Source organism: Ictalurus furcatus, chromosome 11, assembly GCF_023375685.1.
Source record: "Ictalurus furcatus strain D&B chromosome 11, Billie_1.0, whole genome shotgun sequence".
Taxonomy (NCBI): domain Eukaryota; kingdom Metazoa; phylum Chordata; class Actinopteri; order Siluriformes; family Ictaluridae; genus Ictalurus; species Ictalurus furcatus.
The window spans coordinates 23,634,129-23,654,639 of NC_071265.1; the positions used below are offsets into that span (position 1 = coordinate 23,634,129).

At 37.4% G+C, this 20,511-nt stretch overlaps 1 protein-coding gene across 1 annotated transcript in view; it reads right to left on the bottom strand.

Moving 5' to 3' along the window:
- Positions 1-20,511, bottom strand: part of LOC128615221 (metabotropic glutamate receptor 4-like) — a 103,803-nt gene that overhangs the window by 19,811 nt on the left and 63,481 nt on the right. Inside the window, exons 3-6 of the mRNA XM_053637115.1 lie at positions 19,761-19,896; positions 8,718-8,872; positions 8,305-8,445; positions 628-828 (exon numbers count right to left, since the gene is read on the bottom strand). Coding sequence (XP_053493090.1) covers positions 628-828; positions 8,305-8,445; positions 8,718-8,872; positions 19,761-19,896 — 633 coding nt within the window. The remainder of the gene's footprint in view (positions 1-627; positions 829-8,304; positions 8,446-8,717; positions 8,873-19,760; positions 19,897-20,511) is intronic.

Genomic DNA, 20,511 nt, shown 5'->3' on the forward strand with positions numbered 1-20,511 from the left:
GATTGACATGTAATGCATAAATGAGACATTTCACAACTTGAATAAAGAGAAAATATTTCACATTCTGTTACAAATACCACAGAAGGCATCACATGAATGAAAACAATAACAGGACCACAGGAAACCAGAAGAGTGTTCTCCAGCACAAGTGAGGGCTGAGCAGATTACATACTGAGGGGTGCTTCATTTTGGACCTGTCTCAATTTGCCTCTTCACTGCAAGTGCAAGTGTCTCTTCACTTCACTCCCACTTCACTGCAAGTGGCACTCCATTCTCACCCCGTCACAAAGAATCATGGGATATAAATGTCAGAGGCAAGCCTGCATCAATGCAGTCTCACCTGAGAAGAGCTTTACAAGCTACCCCTTCTCAGTACTAATAGCTTGGGACACACTTCAAGACTGCAGACCTTCACAGAAATATACAAATCAAGTCAGATTCGCTAAGAGAAGGCTGTGGGGCAAATTGAGGCAATTGAGACAAGCACTACACTTGTAAAATACTTTTAAAAACTGAAAACGACATTCAAACCAAACACTGCACACCAATTCTGGCCTCTTTGGCACTTGAATACAGGTGTATCTCCAGAAAATGTATAGAATAATTTAAAAGGAGTAAGAGACTAACCTGTGACATTGACTTTGCGGATGTACTTAAGAAGGAGGCTTCCATCGATAGGGTCCATTTTGGAGCAAAGTCCTACCTTTCCAGGGCACAGGTCTCTGTGCATGTTATGGAGGGCATGGGCCATGGCATACACAGCATTAATCACAAACATCACTTTACCCTCCTGTTCATATGCAGAATCTTTCCCAATCCTCTCTTGATCTAGAAGGAAATAGAGATCAGCTTAAATTAACAGCTGTTCATTAATGCAAAATTAGCATTCACCAGTGCATTTACAGATGGGTGACAATTTAAAGGAAAATTAGAGACTCACTGAGTCACTGCCAATCATTACAAAGTTATTGTGACTGATTACTTTGATGATATTTCTATCCTGATGACAGTAGTCTCTTACAGGATGACATTGTAAGAGATGCCATTCACAGGGCATGTAGGCACACTGAGTGAAAATGATTTAAATTGCATGCGCTGGATTTTAATTTGTCACCTGTCTGTATATCTCTACCTGCCAGAACAATTTTATTTGCAAACACAAACATGCTCTAAGCCAATTACGAGACATGACCAAGAGCCAAAGTCATTAGAATACTAAATTTGTTGAGATTTTTTTGTGCAAACTGCCAATACATTCTGCACAAAAGTCAATTGTTGGCCCAAATTAAACAGACTAATTTACTGTAATTACTTGGAAACTCACACACACTTCTCATTCCCACCTCCTCTGCAAGTAAGTTTTAAGACCACTGCTACAGGCTTTTGTGATGCAAAAAATGAAACCAAGATAAATCATGTCAGATCTTTTTCCAACTTTAATGTGATAGCAACTAATAAAATTAAAATGAAAGACAAATAGAAACTTTTTAGGGAAAAAAGAAAGGAAAAAAAACTTACAACGACCTGATTGCACACATGTGCACACCCCTTAAGTAATACTTTGTTAAACCAACTTTTTCTTGTAATACAACACAAGTCTTTTGGGGTAAGAGTCTACCAACTTACAGTAGCACATCTTGATTTGGCAATTTTATTCCACTCTTCTCTGCATTCTGTACACAGTTTCTTCAAGACATTCCACACGGTTTTGATAGTATTTAGATCTGCACTCTGACTTGGTCATTCCAAAATGTTGGTCTTCTTCTGCTTCTAAAGGAGTTCCTTTGTTAGCTTGGATTTGTGCTTTGAGCTGTGAATTTTTTTCTTCATCTTCAGTTGTCTAACAGAAGCCTACAGCTTTTGTGCTAATGGAAATTATTTGGAGATATCCATGATTCCCTCTATCTTGACTAGTGCCCCAGTCCCAGCTGAAAAGAAGCAGCCCCATAGTATGATGCTGCCAACACCATGCTTCACAGTGTGTATGGTGTTCTTTGGGCATTAAGCTGTCTTGTTTTTGCACTAAACATATCTTTTACAATTATGCCCCAAAATTTCTACCTGAGTCTCAGGCATAACACATTTTGCCACATTAATTTAGGGGTTTATTACAAAGGACTGTTATTTTCTTTAATAAAGAAAATAGCCACCCTTTTATAGCCCAGACATGTGACGAATACGTAACAATTGTTGTAACATGCAGGGCGTGACCAGTACTTGCAATATATTCCTGCAGCTCCTTTAATGTTGCCATAGGTTTCTTGGATAAGTTTTCAACTTTCAATAATTTTGGAGGGACATCCTGTTCTTGGTAATGTTATTGTGATGCTCCATTTTCTTCACTTGTTGATGATGAACTTCATGGTGTTCAATGTTACATCTAATGTTTTGACAACTGTTTTGTACCCCTCTCCTGATCAATACCTTTCCACAATGAGATCAGGTACATGCTTTATAAGCTCTTTGAAGAATATGGCTTCAACAGTTGGTTGAAAGCAAGATATCAAGAAAATCCTATTGAAACAGCTGATCTTTATTTGGTGTTAATCTGAATCATTTCATTGATGACAGGTGTATTACTTTTGAACATGGGTTTCAATGTGGTGGGTAGATTCTGAGCACAGACACATGCCCCATTATAAACGGGTGTACACACTTGTACAATCAGATTATTGTAAAAAAAAATCTTTTTACCCTTGAAAAATTTCTATTTGTCTTTCACTTGAATTTTATTGGTTGCTATTATCACATTAAAGATGGAAAATGTCTGACATGATTTATCTTGTGAATTACAGTATGGGATTAATTTTCCGTCAAAAGTATTGTGGTCATGGATCAAAAAATAATAAGTGTGAATCCAACATGTAAAAACACATAAAAATGTATTGTACAAAACTGAAAAATAAATGCAAAGTTAGTAGAATAACAAACAACATGGTCACGGATTGAAAAATAATAAGCGTGAATCAAACATTTTTAAAATGCATTTACAATTATATTGCAGAAAAATTAAACATGAATTTAAAGTTTTCTGAATCGCACACAAAATCATGTTTTCCTTGGTTATTTGACTCTGTTGTTTGTGCTCTCTGACATTTTCTGCTCATGTTTTCTTTTTTTGAACGCTTATGCTGTTTTTCCCTTGGTTCCTCCGCTTGGTTTTCAAAATGTTGCAGTTCAATTTTCATGTAAATCAGGGCAGGCTTTAGCATCACCATTGGTCCACTACAGCTCCTCCTCTAGCCAATCAATCTAGCCAATCAATCTCATGGCTGTTGTGTTCATAGACATACATAGACGTTGCGTTTGCTGCTAGATTATAGTAAAATTAATCCCATAGTGTATAGACTCTTTATATCCAATGTATATTTTCATTCATTAAATAATCCTAGATAATTGAATATTTATCATGGTAGTATAATTTGTTTTTGTTTTTTGTTACTTTTTTTTAAACCACACAAATAAGTATATTTTTGTGTGAGCACTGTGACTTCTTTCCAGGATAGGTCAGCTGGATTCACCATCACAGCTTGGTCAATAGAAAACTCAGAAAATTACAAAGATTACAAAATTAGGATGCTCCTAATTCACTGGGTCAAAAGGAAGCATTTGGCAGTAAAATGGAAAACAAGTTGATGCTTTAATTATCCACTCCACTGCATATTATAATTTTCTAAGTGAGTCTAATTAAGCCATCTTTTTTTTTTAAATGTTGAAACATTTGATAAAAGGAAAGCATTGAAATTTCCAAACCCTTAAGTGCTTCTTTAAAACTGTTACATTACTGATGCCCCAACCTTCATGTCCTAGATGATGAATGGAACAGGTTTTTTACTAAATGAAGGTGGAAGCAAGATTAATTATCTTTCTATTCTTTTATAATTACACCAGACAGCTGTGTATTCATCTGAGTTGGGGTTATCCAATGGTTTATTATTTTTTTAAAAAAAAAAGATGTTAAATACAAAGCACTGCCTTCAAATGTGAGTATATTAAAGCAAACTGAAAAATACACATAGCATGTCATGTGCAGGACTGAAATGCAAGTCACAATTTTTTTTAGAACAAAGTCAGAAGTAAACTGTGGCAATTCTTTTTTACCCATCAGACATTGGGCAAATTGTTGAAACTTGTATGCAGTATAAGATTTTAGAGAACTTCAGTTCTCGAAAATTCTTTGAAGCTAGATTTTCTCCATGTTTTTTTATTTATTTATTTTTAGACTCTGCTGCATGTGAGGTGAATTGAAATTGCAATGAGAACACTGACAAGACATACTCTTTCTCCACCTAACTTCATCTACTCTGCTGAAACCATGCCAAATGAAAGGCCTTTTCGATAAAAAAAATATAGTTGAGCAGTTCCACATCAGCAGGAGGAGGAGCTAATTTCCTGGCTGTAAAAATGTAAACCAAAGCCTCAAATAAAGAAAAACTACAGTTTTTCTAAAGCATTTGTGAAATTATATGATTATTATATGTCCAAAAAGGTTATATACTAAAGAGACTGAAAAGTAGGAACATACTGACTACTTACTGTCTTCCTCTATATATAATCTATATGATATTTGAAATTATTCATGATTTTAGAACTACTGTTCTTAAAACTACAGGGTGTCCCAAAAGTCTCCAAAATGTCTTCCAAAATTTTTCCTACTTAGTTTATATTACATATATATATATTTTCAGATAGCCTTTAAGAATGCCGTTGACAAAAGGAGAATGTATTGAAATCATTCTCATGGCTGGATCTGGAAGCTGTTACAAGGTTGCGATAGACATGCAATTACATGCATCAACACCAGAGGTTTTAACACGAGTTCATCATGAGTATGAGAGGTGACTCCATGTGCATTTACAAAATAGGGCAATCATGTAGAGGATGTTTTGTAAATAAAGTTACATTTTGCTAAAATTAGTAATTTCCCATATGTACTGTTTGCAGACTTTTGGGACACCCTGCATATTGGCAATGAAAATTTGTCTATAAATTTTTGTCTATAAAAATTTGTCCATTTTAAATTGGAGCTGTGTGCAAGACTAATCCATTGCAATAATATACTCTCTTTAACCACACATCTTTGTCTCATCTTCTCCACAAACACACATTTCTCATCCCGAGTCAGAGCACGCCTACACACACTCCACAAGCTAGCTTTTGGCCTTTAGATAAATCCATTCACATTAAAAGAGGCATCACAGAGGGGTTTTGTGGGTCTCAGTGGTGTCACAGGCTGTGACAGAGTAGCACACTCCTCACCTCCTGCACTTTGTGCCACCCAGGGGCTTTAAAGAGATGAGAATGTTTCCTCTGAAGGTGCAGTTTCCCCAGAGACTAATACCTCTGGGTGCTCAGAGAAACTCCAAAGGACTAATTCTGCAGCATGCTCCAGTTCTCAGTTTGTTTCATCTGAAGCCTTATTCTTAGGTGATGGTTTTGCATGTCCTTCTCTACACACCTACTGCAATGACACTTGTACTATTATTTATATAGTTTTATAGTCAGTTGAATAAGTTGTTTAACATCATTTAAGAGTATTTATACTATTTTCCTGTCATTGGGTAAATATGGTGAAAAAAAAAAAAAATACAAAAAAAAAACAAAAAACAATTCAAAGAAAATCCAGCTCAAAGGAAAGTCAACACTGGCTACCAGTTTATACTTGGTAACTAAGAAACAGTAATAAAATCAGGATGTGTATATTACACTGACCAAAGGGCAACTGATTTGGCATTCAGCAGCATTTAATTTATGCTGTCACTGGATGTGCCTGTGTCCAAATGAAGCAATTTAATGGAGCAATCCATTAACTTTTGACTGGAGAGAAAAAGTAATCAGAATGGACATCATGGTGAAAATTCAGAGAGCACACTGACTGCTTCAGAAACTGTGCACATTACTTTGTGCATTACTTAAACCATTCATCCTTTCCAGTTATGAAAATGTAATTTTTCTTTTCAAAATAATTCAGGCATGATAGATTGAAGGTTTTTGTCACCAACCTATTCTTTTAGGCAAGGTAAGGTAATAATGCGTGCCTACTGATAGTTTTACTAGACTTGCTTTTATTCTGTTAAAGGAAGTTCTATAAATACAAAAACATAATGTTTGAAATATCGTAAAGCTTCTTTGAGTGTACAAACAAGACACGACTGTATTTTTCAGCTGGCTCTATAGATCAGCCCTAACAACACCCAAGAAACACCCACAAATCATTCAGTATGCTCAATACATCAGTCCTAGAACAAATTTAATCCTTTCACAAGCAATGACTTTAAATAAATGACACACAAAATAATAAGCTCTATAGCTGTTCTTTTTGTGGGCACTCACATGGTTATTAAGGCCTGATAGAAGCAGGACAGAATGTTCATGGAGCAAACCAATAAGTGAAAAAAGCACGAACCGTCCTTACATTACTACAGCAGCAATGCAATGGAATCATAGTGAATTTGCTCAGAGTCCTTTAAATGAAAACAACTAATTCAATTCGTTTATACTACAGTGCTTAAGTTCTCAAGTTGATTTTTCTTTAACAGCACATCTCTAACAATAGCTCCTGCTGTAATTCAAATTATAGGTTTATATTCATGTACTTAATCTAAAACATAATAATTTCTATAGTAACAATCATACACAGACTTGTAAGGCAGACACTTGATATGCTGGTTTTCTGTTAGAAGGTGTTTATTTATCCATTTTGGAAGAAGTCTCAGGCATTGTTGCCTTGTATCAGTCAGTAAGTTTTCCACTACCGGTTCAGTCTTAAGGACATTTTTGTGTTATTAAATTCAAGACACATAAAAAAGAGAAGCTGGTGAGGGAAATAGGGTTTATATCTTTCATAAGGTGAGTGATAACAGGAACTAACTTGTCTCGCGGATGTTCCATAACATTAAATGTAACCATTAACGGCTAAAAAGTGCAATGTGTCATTCACTGATAAAATATTATTATTAAATTATTATTATTATGACAATATTAAATATTGTAATCATCAGCAAAACACTTTGGTATAAAACACTTTGGCCCATGCTGTTGTAGGAAAATAATCCACTCTGCTTCGTGTTGGGCTGTATCACACCAACCCCTATGTATTATTTTCTATAATAGCATACTAATATTAAGAAAAGAACAACATTTTATGGGCAAACATGCCCATCCAGCTGTAGGCAGAGAACTTTAGCACTGTGTCAGTATTCTCTAGTAAGTACCCCATATTTTAAACATATAGGTAGTTGCAATGTTTTCAACAAGAATGAGCCATTATTGTCACTATTATTTATCATTGTCACTATTATACACACGATTACTACCACTATTTGTGTTTCTCAAATATTTAATGCAATGACAGTGTTTATAACCCACAGTATAAAGGACAATCATTTGCATTAAACTGTGGAACAATTTCAGTGTTTGCTTCTGTATTATACTTTAGTCTATTCACTTCATTCATTTAATGAAAACATTGAACTTTGTTTTTATGCTTGATAGCTAAGGCATCAGATCAATATGCATTTGAAGGAAAACCAGCAAATGCAGTAAATTCTAATTACCATCGAGACTTGGTGTTAGTTACCTAGATGCAGCTCAACCCTCCATTATTAAGAAAGAAATACCTACCTCTGATTATATTTCTTCCTTATACATAATAACCCATTGTACTTAAGCCTAATCAATAAAGTACACGCTAGAAATGTAAGATTTTCTAGGAAAGTGACAAGGTGAAACTAGCAATTACAGTACATGGCTGCAATAGAAAAATGAGTCTCTTTCATGCTAGATTCTGTTAGCGGTATACAATGCAGACAGAAAATGATGGCTTATAACAATGTGGATAATATACTTTTATTTTTAATGAGATAACATTATATTCTGCAACCCTTGTGTTAATCATGTGTGGTAATGCATGTGGCTCATTCTAATACAATCTTCTTCCCACCATCATCTAAAAGAGCTCCTCCTGAGCTTGGTATCTAATTATGCTGAACCCTGAGGTTACTAACACTGTGGGTAAAACAGTCGGACCACATGCTGAGAATTGTACTTACTATTGTTGATGCTCTGTAGAACATTTACCTTCAGGAATCACATCCTCATCATAGTATTCAAGTTTAAAGAAGTGTGTGTTTTGTTGTGTGAAATGCATGAGTACAGCAACATTGTTTCTCAAATGATCAAAGAGTTTGCACATGCTGTACCTTTGTGTACTATGTTGTCTTACCTTCTCCTGCTCTCTTTCCCTCTCTTTCAGAAATATGCATTATTGCCTTTAGCCACCGTGAACAATTAAATACTTCTTACTTGTGCATTTCTTAATGCCAGTTCCTTTCTTCAAGGCATTGCGGTTGAGTTTGCAGTTAAAATTGTTCTCCCAGAATTCAGCAAACCAGACATTCCTCCTGTTGTTTTCCAGCGTTCGCCCGATGAAGTAATTATCAAACCCTGGGATCAGACAGGTCATATCAGTGTCAATGTCCACAGAAATTCAATTTCATAAGCTGCAGGATTAAATGTGTAATCCTATTATTTATATTATCACACTATTAACAATTCTGTTTACACAATTGATTATGGGCCTATATGTAACTGTTTTACTATGTAGTGTGACATCAATCTGGCAGATGTACACTGGCTAAAAGAGCAAATTGTACAACAGAGAGTGTTAGTTTCAGGGATTAGAATGAGTCAAAAAGAGAATGTAATCATTGATCTACCTTTGATAGACTGGCGTTTGGGTAGGATGGTGATAGCTCCCTCAGCCATCTCCTCTTGGTGTAGCACAGGAGAGATCTTAGAACCCCAGCTGTCTGATCCCACCCAAATAAAATGTCCTGTTTGGTTAGCTTTCTTTGCTGCCTGTAGGAGTCGCCTTGAAAGAGAAAGAAGATTGCTCAAATTCACAGTTAAACCTCTTCACCCTGAGTTAATATATCCTTCATTGTCTACTACTCTGATGTCCAGACAATGAAACATCAAATGGATAGTTTGATAATGACAATAAAAGAACAGCAAAACAATTAAACATTATTTGAATGACAAGCTTTAGTTGCTGATGGGAAAATTACTTAAAAGCATCTTAGAGATTTATATAAAGATTTATATAAAAATGGTAAACTACAAAAGTCATTTTCAATTCAAATTTACACTGCAATTTCTGTGTGATCTAGTGCTACTTTTCCAAACACATAAATGACTTTAAACACACTGATAATGCATAACGCAACCCTGACAACAAATTAAGCATTTATTTATTCTGAGAAATTAGTATGTTAAAATTTTTACATATCTGGCTCTTTTCACTGAATATTGAAATAAATAAAAAAAACAGTAGATGCGGCATTAGACACTGTTTCTAGCTGTCAATACGTTCACAATACCAGAATTCAACAGATTTTCACAAAATTTGCTTTGTTAGCTATGTCGTAAATTTCTGCATATGGCATGTAACATAAATGTAATAAACATGCACTTTCAGTATTTTCGATTAAACATTAAAATGCACTAGCACAAAATTTATTGTAAAATAAGCTAGCTAAATCTAGCATGACAAACATGAATTTTAACTAACATAATGATTAAATATACAAAACAAAAAAAAAACCAACAACAGGAGTACTCACTAACAAATCCACAAACTCTTACTAATCTTACTACCTTCTCATATGCAAAACAAATATTAAGAAAATAAGTAAGGATTTTAAGATGAGCAGTAAGGGAAATAGTACTAAATGTTAATCTTACCAAGAAAACATGAAAACACTGTCAGAGCTTTTACCTTGTGTTCTCTTTTTGAGGTGTCTGTGATTCTTACAGCCCAGTGCAGCAGATTTTTGACAAAAAAATCTTAGTTGATGCTCTAAATTCAAGGAATGCAGTTCAACCTGTAAATCCACTGTGCACTCTAAAATGGTGCTACCAATGACATGTTTTGCTTTTCTTTCTTTTGTCAATAACACATTGACCTTTATATGTCTGTGGTAGCTGCCACCTCCCTCCATAGCTCTTGGCACATTAATTCCCACCCTCACTTCACAGCCCCTAAAATATAATGCAAATTTTATTAGACTCTTCTGGCAAGACGCCTAAAATAGACTAGCGAAAAAAATCACAAGAATGTGAGACATAACACCACAGCCAATTTGAAATGCTGTCTTTGGAGCTATGTAACTGCAGATGGAAATTGTAGCTTTTTAAGTTTACATTAATTTAAGTAGGGAATAACACACAATAGGCCATGCTGTTTTCGTAAAATAATCCATGTTGGGGTGGCATGATACAGCCCAACACCAGGAAGTGGATTATTTTCCTATAACAGCACAGTACAAAATGTGTTATTCTATAGTGATTTGCTAATAATTACTGTTTTTAATTTAGCAATGAATTACATATTGTGCTTTTTAATCATTTATATTTGCATTTATTTTTATAGAACATCCATGAAAAAAGTTAGTTTCTGTTTTCACTTATGTTATAACAACTATAAACATTCAGTCACTGACCAGACTCTCTTTTTTTCTCTCTCTTGAAGAAAAAATGCAGCTTACCTTGTGACCAAGAAAACAGAAAGTAAAAAGTCCTCTTTTCTGAAGACTTTCAAGTATCAGAAAAAAGGTTCCCTTTGAAAAGGAACTCAACATTGCGTGAGCTTCACGCTGTGTAAAACGCCCTTGCGAGTGACCGGTATCTGAAGTCTGTGTAAATTCACGCCTATTTGTAGTCCTGCCGTAGTCAGGTAACGTGGCATATCGCACATTGCGTGACTATAAAACGGCACTCGTAAACCACGTCATCAGCTCTTTTTGTATTCAGTGCAGCCATAGGTTGGCTGTCTGTGTGAACATGCCTAAAACTCTTCACTGCTCTCTATTTTCAAAGGAATATATATATATATGTATATACACATCTCTCATGGACAAAGGGGCCATAGAACATATGTATCCCTTTCTCTGAGGGAGGGACATTTACAGCTGTTATTTCCTGGTCCACAGAAAAGGGAGAAGAAAAGGGTATGTGGCCAATTTTAGATCTGTGTCATCTGACCTGTACTCTTCGGACATACTGGTTCAGTATGTTGACGTTCAAACTTATCGCTCAACACTCAGTTTGAGGATTGGGTTGTCACGAAAGTTCTAAAAAAGATGCATATTCCATTGCACAGTCACAGGAAGATCCTGAGGTTCGCGTTTGGAGGCAACACGTATCAATATCGCTTCTTCCTTTCGCTAGCTTTACCCCCTCACACCTTCACGAAATGCATGGATGCTGCACTGGCTCCTTTGTGACTCCCGGGCATCCACATGCTAAACTACTTGGATGACTGGTTAATTCTAGTGTGGTCCAGGAAGTTAGCAATTCAACATCGAGATGTTGTTCTTGCCCACGTGAGGAGCTTGGGGCTCAGGTTGAACCTCAGGAAAAGTTGCTTCTCCAGTCGAGAGTGACTTTTCTATGGGTTATAAGTAATTCGAATACAATGAGGGTGTGTCTATCCCCAACATGCATAGGGCAATCCTATCAACATTGAGCAAAATAACTTTAGTTCTGGGAACTAACTGGGATAGTTCTGCTCTGAGAACTTGGAGGTGTCCCCAGTTTCTAGCCTCAGGTCACAGTCTAGGTGCATCTCTTATCACAAGATGGTAATGTCAGACGCTTCCCTCACAGTCTCTGAAATTCTTCTCCTCAGTTGAGAGGTCACCATGTACAGCTGTGGTCTCATATCAACCACCAGGGAGGATAAGGTTTGCGCCTTCTCTTCAGACAGGCTCAACTAATTCTTCTCTGGTGGAGGGGAAGTCATGTCAGTGACTTGTACATTCCGGGCAACCAGAATGTGGGGGCAGACATCCTGTCCAGGCAGGGTCTGAGGCCCATCTGCAGACCACGCATACCTTCCTGGGACCTTCTGTGGTCTGGGAAGGTCTGTCAGGCATTTTATTTGAGCCTTTAGAGTCAGCCTCAGAGAAGCTTCTGACCCTAAAGGTAGCTCTTTTAACTGGCCCTGACATCTCTATTGCCCATTCCTGCCTTGACTTTGTCCTGGATTAGCCAAGGCCTCCCTATATCCTAAGCCGGATTATTCCTAAGTGTCTACATCTACTGCCCAGCTGGTAGTGTTGCAGGCTTTCTTTCCTCCTCCGTTCCTTAAACCGGAACGAGGAAGATTACACCTACTGTGTCCAGTGAGGGCTCCTTATACTTACGTCCACCGCTCCGGCTAGTGGTGTAGGTTGGAGCAGTTGCTGGTCTGCTTGGCAGTGTGAGTAGAGGTGATTCTGCATCAAAGTAGCACATCTCTATCTGGATAGTGGAAGCTATCTCTATTGCTTATGAGGCGTGTGGTCTGACTATGCTTCTGGGGGGTCGCCTCCTCAAAGGCTTTATCTAAGGGGTACCCTTACAGGATGTGTGCTGTGTGTGTGTGGGGGGGGGGGGGGGGGGCTTTATTGGCCAGTTTGGCTTTATTGGCCAGCCTGAATATGGTTCTCTGAGATAATATCTCTGCTGGACAGCAGTCCCTGGGAGATTTCCGTTCACAGGGATCTATTGTCTCAAGCCAGAGGGTTGATTTATCACCCTCAGCTGCAACTATGGAAACTGTGAGTCTGGTCCCTGAGGGGAACCAGCTCATAGATTCCGGTCTCTCAATCGAGGTTGTAGAGACCATGTTAAATGCTAGGAACATCAGTGAGACCCAGTAAACTGCACAATGGCTACAGCCCTCGAGTTCTTACAGGAATGTTTCTCGGCAAGGTTGACTCCTTCTACAGTTAGGGTCTACGTGGCCACCATTTTGGCCAGTCACACCCCTATTGATGGAGCCTCTGTGACAGGCCATACCCTCAGTATGACGGAGTGGTTCCCACAGCGTGAAGCTCACGCAATGTTGAGTTCCCTTTGAAAGGGAATATCTGGGTTACACATGTAACCCTGTTCCCTGAGAAGGGAACAAGACATTGCGTACCTTTGACATACTGGGGTATGCCTGTAAATTGCGTCTGTACTTCAGACAAAAAAAAGCTGGTTTACAGGCACCGTTTTATAGTCACGCGATGCGTAATATGCCATGTCACCTGACCACGGCAAGCCTATAAAGAAGAGTGATTTTACATAGACTTCAGATACCGGTCACGCGTGAGGGCGCTTCCCACAGCGTGAAGCTGACACAATGTCTCGTTCCCTTCTCAGGGAACAGGGTTACATGCGTAACCCAGATGTTTACCGTAATGGTAACCTGACTGTTGCAACACCTGAGACTTCTTCTACATACAGTATGAGACTCATTCCATACAATGCTTTGACGTATTTGCCCACATCTCATACTAAACTGTTTCAGAAATAAAAACAAAATCTAAGATAAAACAAAGGCAACCTGAGCAAACACAATATCCAGTTTTTAAATGATAGTTATTCATTGAAGCAAAACAGTTTGTCACGATCTCCCCTTTAGACAGAGCTGCAGCCTGCCACGCGCTTTGAGTGTCGGAGGGCATGCGTGCACGAGTTAGGTGTGTGAGTACTTAGCGAGCACACACTCTTCGAATGTTGACAGCTATGACATTGTTTACTATGGACACGTGCGTTTGTTTTGTTTCTGTTCTGTCTCCTCCCTGTTTTGTAATTGGTTGTTGTTCGAGGGTGTGTTGTCATTGTTTCCAGCTGTCAGCACTTAACACTGATTATGTTTGGGATATATACCCCTCGCCTCAGAGTACACTTTGCAGAGTATTATAGTTGTTATATTTAATATAGTTCGATAATAGTTAGTTTATGTCACGTACCCCGATAGATTTAGTTAGTTTACATTAGATTAGTTCCCTTTGTCCATGCTGGTGTTTTCCGCTCTCAGTTCCCTGTCTTAGTTTCATGTTTCATGTTTCGTGCTTTTGACCCCGTTTTCTGTAACCTCGATTTTCGATTCCTGCCTAGCCCAGTATATGCCTGTTTGCCGATCGCCTGACCCCTTGCCGTTCTTGACTACGTCTTTGGATTACGATTTGGATTTGTCCACCTGCCTCTTCAATAAAGCTCTAAACTGCAATTGCTTCCGCCTCCGTTCCCGTTTCGTGACACAGTTATCCAATACCAACTGGGCCTGTGTGAAAATGTGTTTGTCCCTGTAGTTACTAATTCCCCAAATCTATGAAACTACATTCATAATGGGGTTCTGTGGGACTAGACCTAACCAGTCCTGATTACTGCAAACTCTGTTCAATCAATTCAACTCTTAAATAGAACTTTTTCAACATCATGAAGATTGAAATAAATTCCAGAAATTATGAGGATGAAGGTGAAATACATCAGTCTGGGAAGGGTTACAAAGCTATTTCAAAGGCTCTGGGACTCCAAAGGACCACAGTGAGAGTCATTATCTCCAAATGGTAAAACTCACTCAGTAGTTAACCTTCCCAGAAGTGGCAAACCTTCCAAAATTTTTCAAAGAGCACAGCAACTACTCATCCAGGAAGTCACAAAAGAGCCAAGGACAACATCAAAGGAACTACAGGCCTCTCTTGCATCAATAAAGTTACTGTTCATGACTCCACTATTAGAAAGACATTGGCTAAAAATGGCATCCATGGAAGAGTGGCGAGGTGAAAACCACTGCTAACCCAGAAGAACATTAAAGTTCATCTGAATTTTGCCAAAACACATCTTGATGATCCTCAGACCTTTTGGGAGAAAGTTCTGTGGACTGATGGGTCAAAAGTGGAACTGTTTGGAAGACAGGGGTCCGGATACATCTGGTGTAGCCCATACATAGAATTCCACAAAAAGAACATCATACCTACGGTCAAGCATGGTGGTGGAAGTGTGATGGTGTGGGGATGCTTTGGTGCTTCAGAGCCTGGGAAACTTGTAATAGAGGGAAATATGATTTCTGCTCTGTACCAGAAAATTATGTCCGGTCTTCAGTCCATAAGTTGCAATTCAAGCGCAACTGGATTATGCAGCAGACAATGATCCAAGGAATAGGAGTAAGTCCTAGTCCTAGAAGTAACTGAAAGACTGAGCTCCAGTTATCGGAAGCGTTTGGTTGAAGTTATTGCTGCTAAAGGTGGCACAACCAGATTTGAAGTTTAAGGGGACAATTAGTTTTTCACATCGGTGATGAAAACTGTATTGTGTGTTTACTCAGGTTGCCTTTGTTTTATGTTGTATTTCATTTGAAGATCTAAAACTATTTAGTATGAGTTATACACAAAAACAGAAGAAACCGGCAAATACCTTTTCAAAGCATTGTATATGAAATAAACATCTCCTAAAAGAAAGCTTTACCATATCAACAATTATACATTTTTCTGTGTTAAATAACAACATATATTATTAACCTTAGATTATACGGAGCATCCATTTGAGAGAGAGTCCCTGTGTATGAGCAACTATAAAAATGATAACATATTGAAATGAGAACAATAATATAATTAATATATACAGTATGTCAGCACCCACTGATTTGAGAATTCACCTGTGTTCTAGTATAATGATGAATTAATGCATGCAGGATTTTATTTTGTAATAATAGAAGGGCCACAATACTAAGTTTAAAAGAAGCTATATGACAAATGCACTCACTTATATATAACCATATGGTTATAATATATATATATATATATATATAAACCATATAGCTAACTTAAGTTAGCGTCCAAGATAACTGTACAATGACAGTGAAGCAGCCAAGTGAAAGGAGCAAAATATCATGGTATAAATGATTGATTGATGTTAAAAGAAAAAAGGATGTCTAGCATGCTTCATTGTTCCTCCTGCATATAGAACAGAAACCCCCACTGACCTCCTGGCACAAATAATCAAGTTTCAGTGCACTATTGGAGTTGCATTTGCTCATCAATCAACAGTGAAGCCTCTAATAGTGTGTTCTCAAATGTAAATAAATAAATAAATAAATAAATAAATAAATAAAGGTTTTTGTGTAACAAAATTAAGAATTATTTACCAAAAGTAAATTTAAGAAATATCTATTGTTAGCTAGAATTTAATTATTGTGTTAATGTTACACAAATATGAGTGCCAAATGTAAAGGTCAGCTCTTTTCTAGCTGACTTTTTAAAAACATTATTATTTCTAAAATTATACTTTTCAGAGATTTAATATTTCTAAAATTATACTTTTTATTTAGGGTGATTCCAATTCATGTTAAATGACAGTGTTAAGTTTCCTTGCAGTTGTATGCCATACAACATGATTGAAAAATCACATATTCCAAATAAATGTAAATAGCGTAAATGTTAAATGTAAATACTTATTACATTTTCATACGAATAAATCTAAATATAAATGTGTAATATAGGAACCATTCTGTGTAGGAATTTTCACACTTTCTAAGCATATTTATCTTAGATTTTGAATCCTACATCTACATTTAACTGTATTTTTAACCTTTACATTTAGGATTGACATTTAATTTTAAGATTTAGAGTTAGTGTTTATGAGTTATGTACATATAAACATGTTTATGTTTACAAGTAATGTAATACTTTTATTTTAAATTAATTTCTACTTTTATGGGAATGCTTAAATGTTTAAAAATGTCTGCTGGAAAAACTACTAAACTTTTAGTAAAATAGTGGTAAATATTTAAATACAAATTCTAAATGTACATATTAAATTTGAAGACTGCTGTATGCTCAATGGCATGGGCAACGGATTAAATGTGGTATAATTGGAACTCTTGCTGAAGTGATAAAACATGCGGCTGTGAGTGAAATTGCAGCCATAATGCAGCAGTTTCCTAATGAAAATTTGGCTCTGCTGTGGATAACTAGCTCTATTTCACACCTCCAAACCTCCAGAGCCTCAGTTATCATGGTAATAACCATATCTCCTTATCTCTTCTAACTCAATGAATGTATTTTTATATATTGTGAGCCTATTCTTGTGAAATGTTAGTGCCCACCAGTATCAAGTTATCATTGCTAGCCTTACTGTCTATAACTCATGTTGTTTGCTAGTTATCTCTAGGAATTTGGTTTATTATGTTGTTCAGTAAGCAGCAAGATCTCCATCTGCATTATCTTCTTAGAGAATTTCCCATCTCACACTGTCTAGCCAACCAGCATACCCTTGACGATGTGCCAGATTACAGAAAACTTTGGTGGGAGTCTGGTTTTCTTTTATTCACCCCACCAGGTCATGCTCTCTCTAAGGGTTATCCACTCAGAGTATTCTTGTATCTGCTTGCATGGTCGTGTGGTTTTCCCTTGCCTTACCATATGCTGTTAAGTTGTGAGTCTGGTCGGTTAAATGGATTTCAGGAAACATGCTAAAGTTGGCACCTCTTCACACAATAAAAAACCCCTCATTCTTTTAATTCGGGTAGGATTTCACTCATTTATTCCTGATACACTAAATGCACCATGCTACAAGACTCACACTTGTACAGCAGGTGTCAGAATCCTCTGGAAGCTGAAGACAGGCACCAGCACAGCATTAACCATCTTAAAGATGCACTATAATGCTGTAATCTGGGAGATTTTTCCACACAGATAATGACTCAGTAATTGAACTGCCACGTTCAACTCCACCCTCAGCAAAAATGGAAAAATGGGTCTGGGTTGGCCTCTGGTAGCTCACAGGTGCCACTGACAGGCTCTAAACTAACTATGGCAACCACTCTTAAAATGGTGGTGGCCTGAGGGAGACTGGATGGTGCTATACAATCCACAGAATGAATGAGCTTTTTTTCATAGTGCTGATTGTGACAGATTTTACTATGCCACAGTGCAACGATTTTATTACCACAAAGGACCATTAACTGAGTATTTGAACAGTGGTGCATGTTCTAACTAATATGAAGGGTCACAAGCAGGTCAGGACTGTCTGCCATTGATGCCTGTATTGCATTGCTGGTGGTCTCATGAGATGAAGCACTACATCAGATGTGTGCTGCCTAAGTGCTGAATACAGATGCACTGATTAAGCTCTTCTGGAAACTTTTGATATTTCATCATGTGAGCGCATTAGACATTTTACTGCTAGCATAGGAAGAATCACTGCATTCTACAAAGTTGATGATATGGTGGAGCTGATCCATAACTCCTAGCAGAAGGACACCTAGGCAAGGATTTAGGGTGACTATGTGGAGTAACTGTCCACTAACCTAGTTTATACATGGTGTATATATCTTCTCTGCTGATATGCCAGAGTCACTCTTTGGGTCTGTTGCCAAAGAAGCCTTGGGGAGGAGAGTACAGGTTTTAGAATCACAAAACCAGAATGGCCAAACAGACTGTCCACATGACCTTTTTGGGTCACCATTACCCAGTTCCATTTTCCAATGCCCACAAAGATTCTGCTTGCCTCACACAAGGCTTCAGTAGTGAGAGTAATGCTTCAGGCCCCTAGCAGGCATCTGAATGACTCCCAAACTGCACCCCTACAACACTGTCCTTTGGGTGGTTCCTGATTACAATGTCACAGGGATACAAACTCCAATTCCCACCTTCTCTGGACTCAAGGCCTCATTGATATCAGACCACAACAAAGTTGGTCTGATGCAAGAAGCTCTTGGCCAGAGTCATGATCAAAAAGGTAGACACTACAGTTCAAATCAAATAATTATTCTAACATACTTCACTGTTTAGAAGAATGGTGATTTCCATCCAATTCTATTTTTTAGAGGACTGAATTGGTCCCTAAAGATTGTCCCTTTGCATATTCTAAGATTCTCATATGTAACCCATGCTGTGCAACCGTAGGACTAGCTTGCATCAGTGTGCATGAGTGTACCTGTGTGATGCCCTAGAACACAGATGCTTTTAAGGTTTGCCTTCCAATGGCCGGCATTCTAATTCAAAGTTCTACCCTAAGGCCTCTCACTAGTGCGCTGGGTGTCTTTCTCTCCTCTGATGGCCAGAGCCATCAGGAAACTGCTTTACTTGGAAAACTGGCTCCCATGTGCCCCCACATTAAATCTAAATGTTATGTATAAACCTTAAATACACATGTTAAATGATTTAAAATTCCAAATGATTATAAAGTATGCAAATTCCTAAATGGTTCCTACATTTAAATTTTACATTTACATTTAAATTAACAGTTAGGTTTAGATTTATCATTTATTACTAGTTTACATTTATATGTAATCTGTGATTTTTCATTATACAGCCAAACGTTGCACTGAAACTTAGCACTATTAACATGAATTGCTTTCTAAATGTTACCAAAAAGGTCAGCTTGAAAAGAGTAATAAAAGAGTAATAGACTTTTTACAGTTGGTGCCTCACACAGAAACTCCAACAGTAATTTCTGCCTATTCCACACCCACTGTGTCAGATTGCATAATGATTTGCAGTGGCTTCACCCTGCTATGGTAAACCACTACACAGTTCTAATGCTGGGGAAAGAAGTGGGACTGGCAAAACACAAAGTCTTTGCATAACACAGAATTTGTATCATACATGCAACAAGGTTTGTTGCTGTATTTTGTACATATTTCTAGGTGCTTAGCACTCAAAAAAATCTACTAAATTAGATATGACTGTGGGTGGTTTGTCTGTACATGATTGCTGCTTCACCCGCATTGCATTGCAATGGTGCAGAAGCAGCAGATCTAGGCTAATTAACTAGATGCCTAGCTCTTAAAGGACTAGGTGTAGACATCTAGGGCAAGTGAAGATTGTTATTATCTTGTTGTAATCCAGCCACTCTGCTAATCCCTGTCCATTTAGCCACATTAAATAATGTGATGTCTACATTGTCATGGTTACGTCATTTTTGTAGCTTTTTGTACTCACCTTATATCATCTTCATTTGCAAATATTATGACCACTCTGACATTAGAATTTTCTCCAAGGGTGTGGATAATCTTGTCAAACTCTCCTGGTTTTGGCTCACGAGGAATTTTAACTGTCTGTGATATACATACATTTCCTGCAGAATGTAAAGAGAAACATTGAATGAGGAATGATTCTTCTAACTTCAAGTTGTAACTTCTTTCATGTAATTTATTTTCTTAGCCAACAGGAGTATCCAAAATAATTTCACCATCAGTCCAGCTCATACAGTCCGCCATACAATCTTAAAAACGTAGAATACTTAAAAGTTATTCAGTAGTCCCTCTGGGTGAACTATGTATGACCCTATGACAAAGTCATTTCTTGTTAGAAATACTTCCAAGTAGAACCCTTTAATTATGCAACAAACTCATAAAGCACCCCTAAAAAATCCTTATATATATATACTTGGAAGTGTTTGAACCAAACTCAAAATTATTGGTAAGTGTTTATTTTTTTTCCCCTTAACACTTGTCAGGCATTTTAAGGCACGTGGCACACTCACAGAAAAAAGTCTTCTGACTTCTTAATGGTTCTTAGCCTGGCTAACAACAAATGGCTAACAACTTGGAACCCTGACAGGGAAATTATCCTCTGTTATAGAATTATTTAACAAACCTTTAATGGTTCCACAAGCGGGACAACCAAATAACCATTAATGGTTACATTTTGTTAATTTTGTTATTTTTTGGTAACAAAATTAAAGAATTTC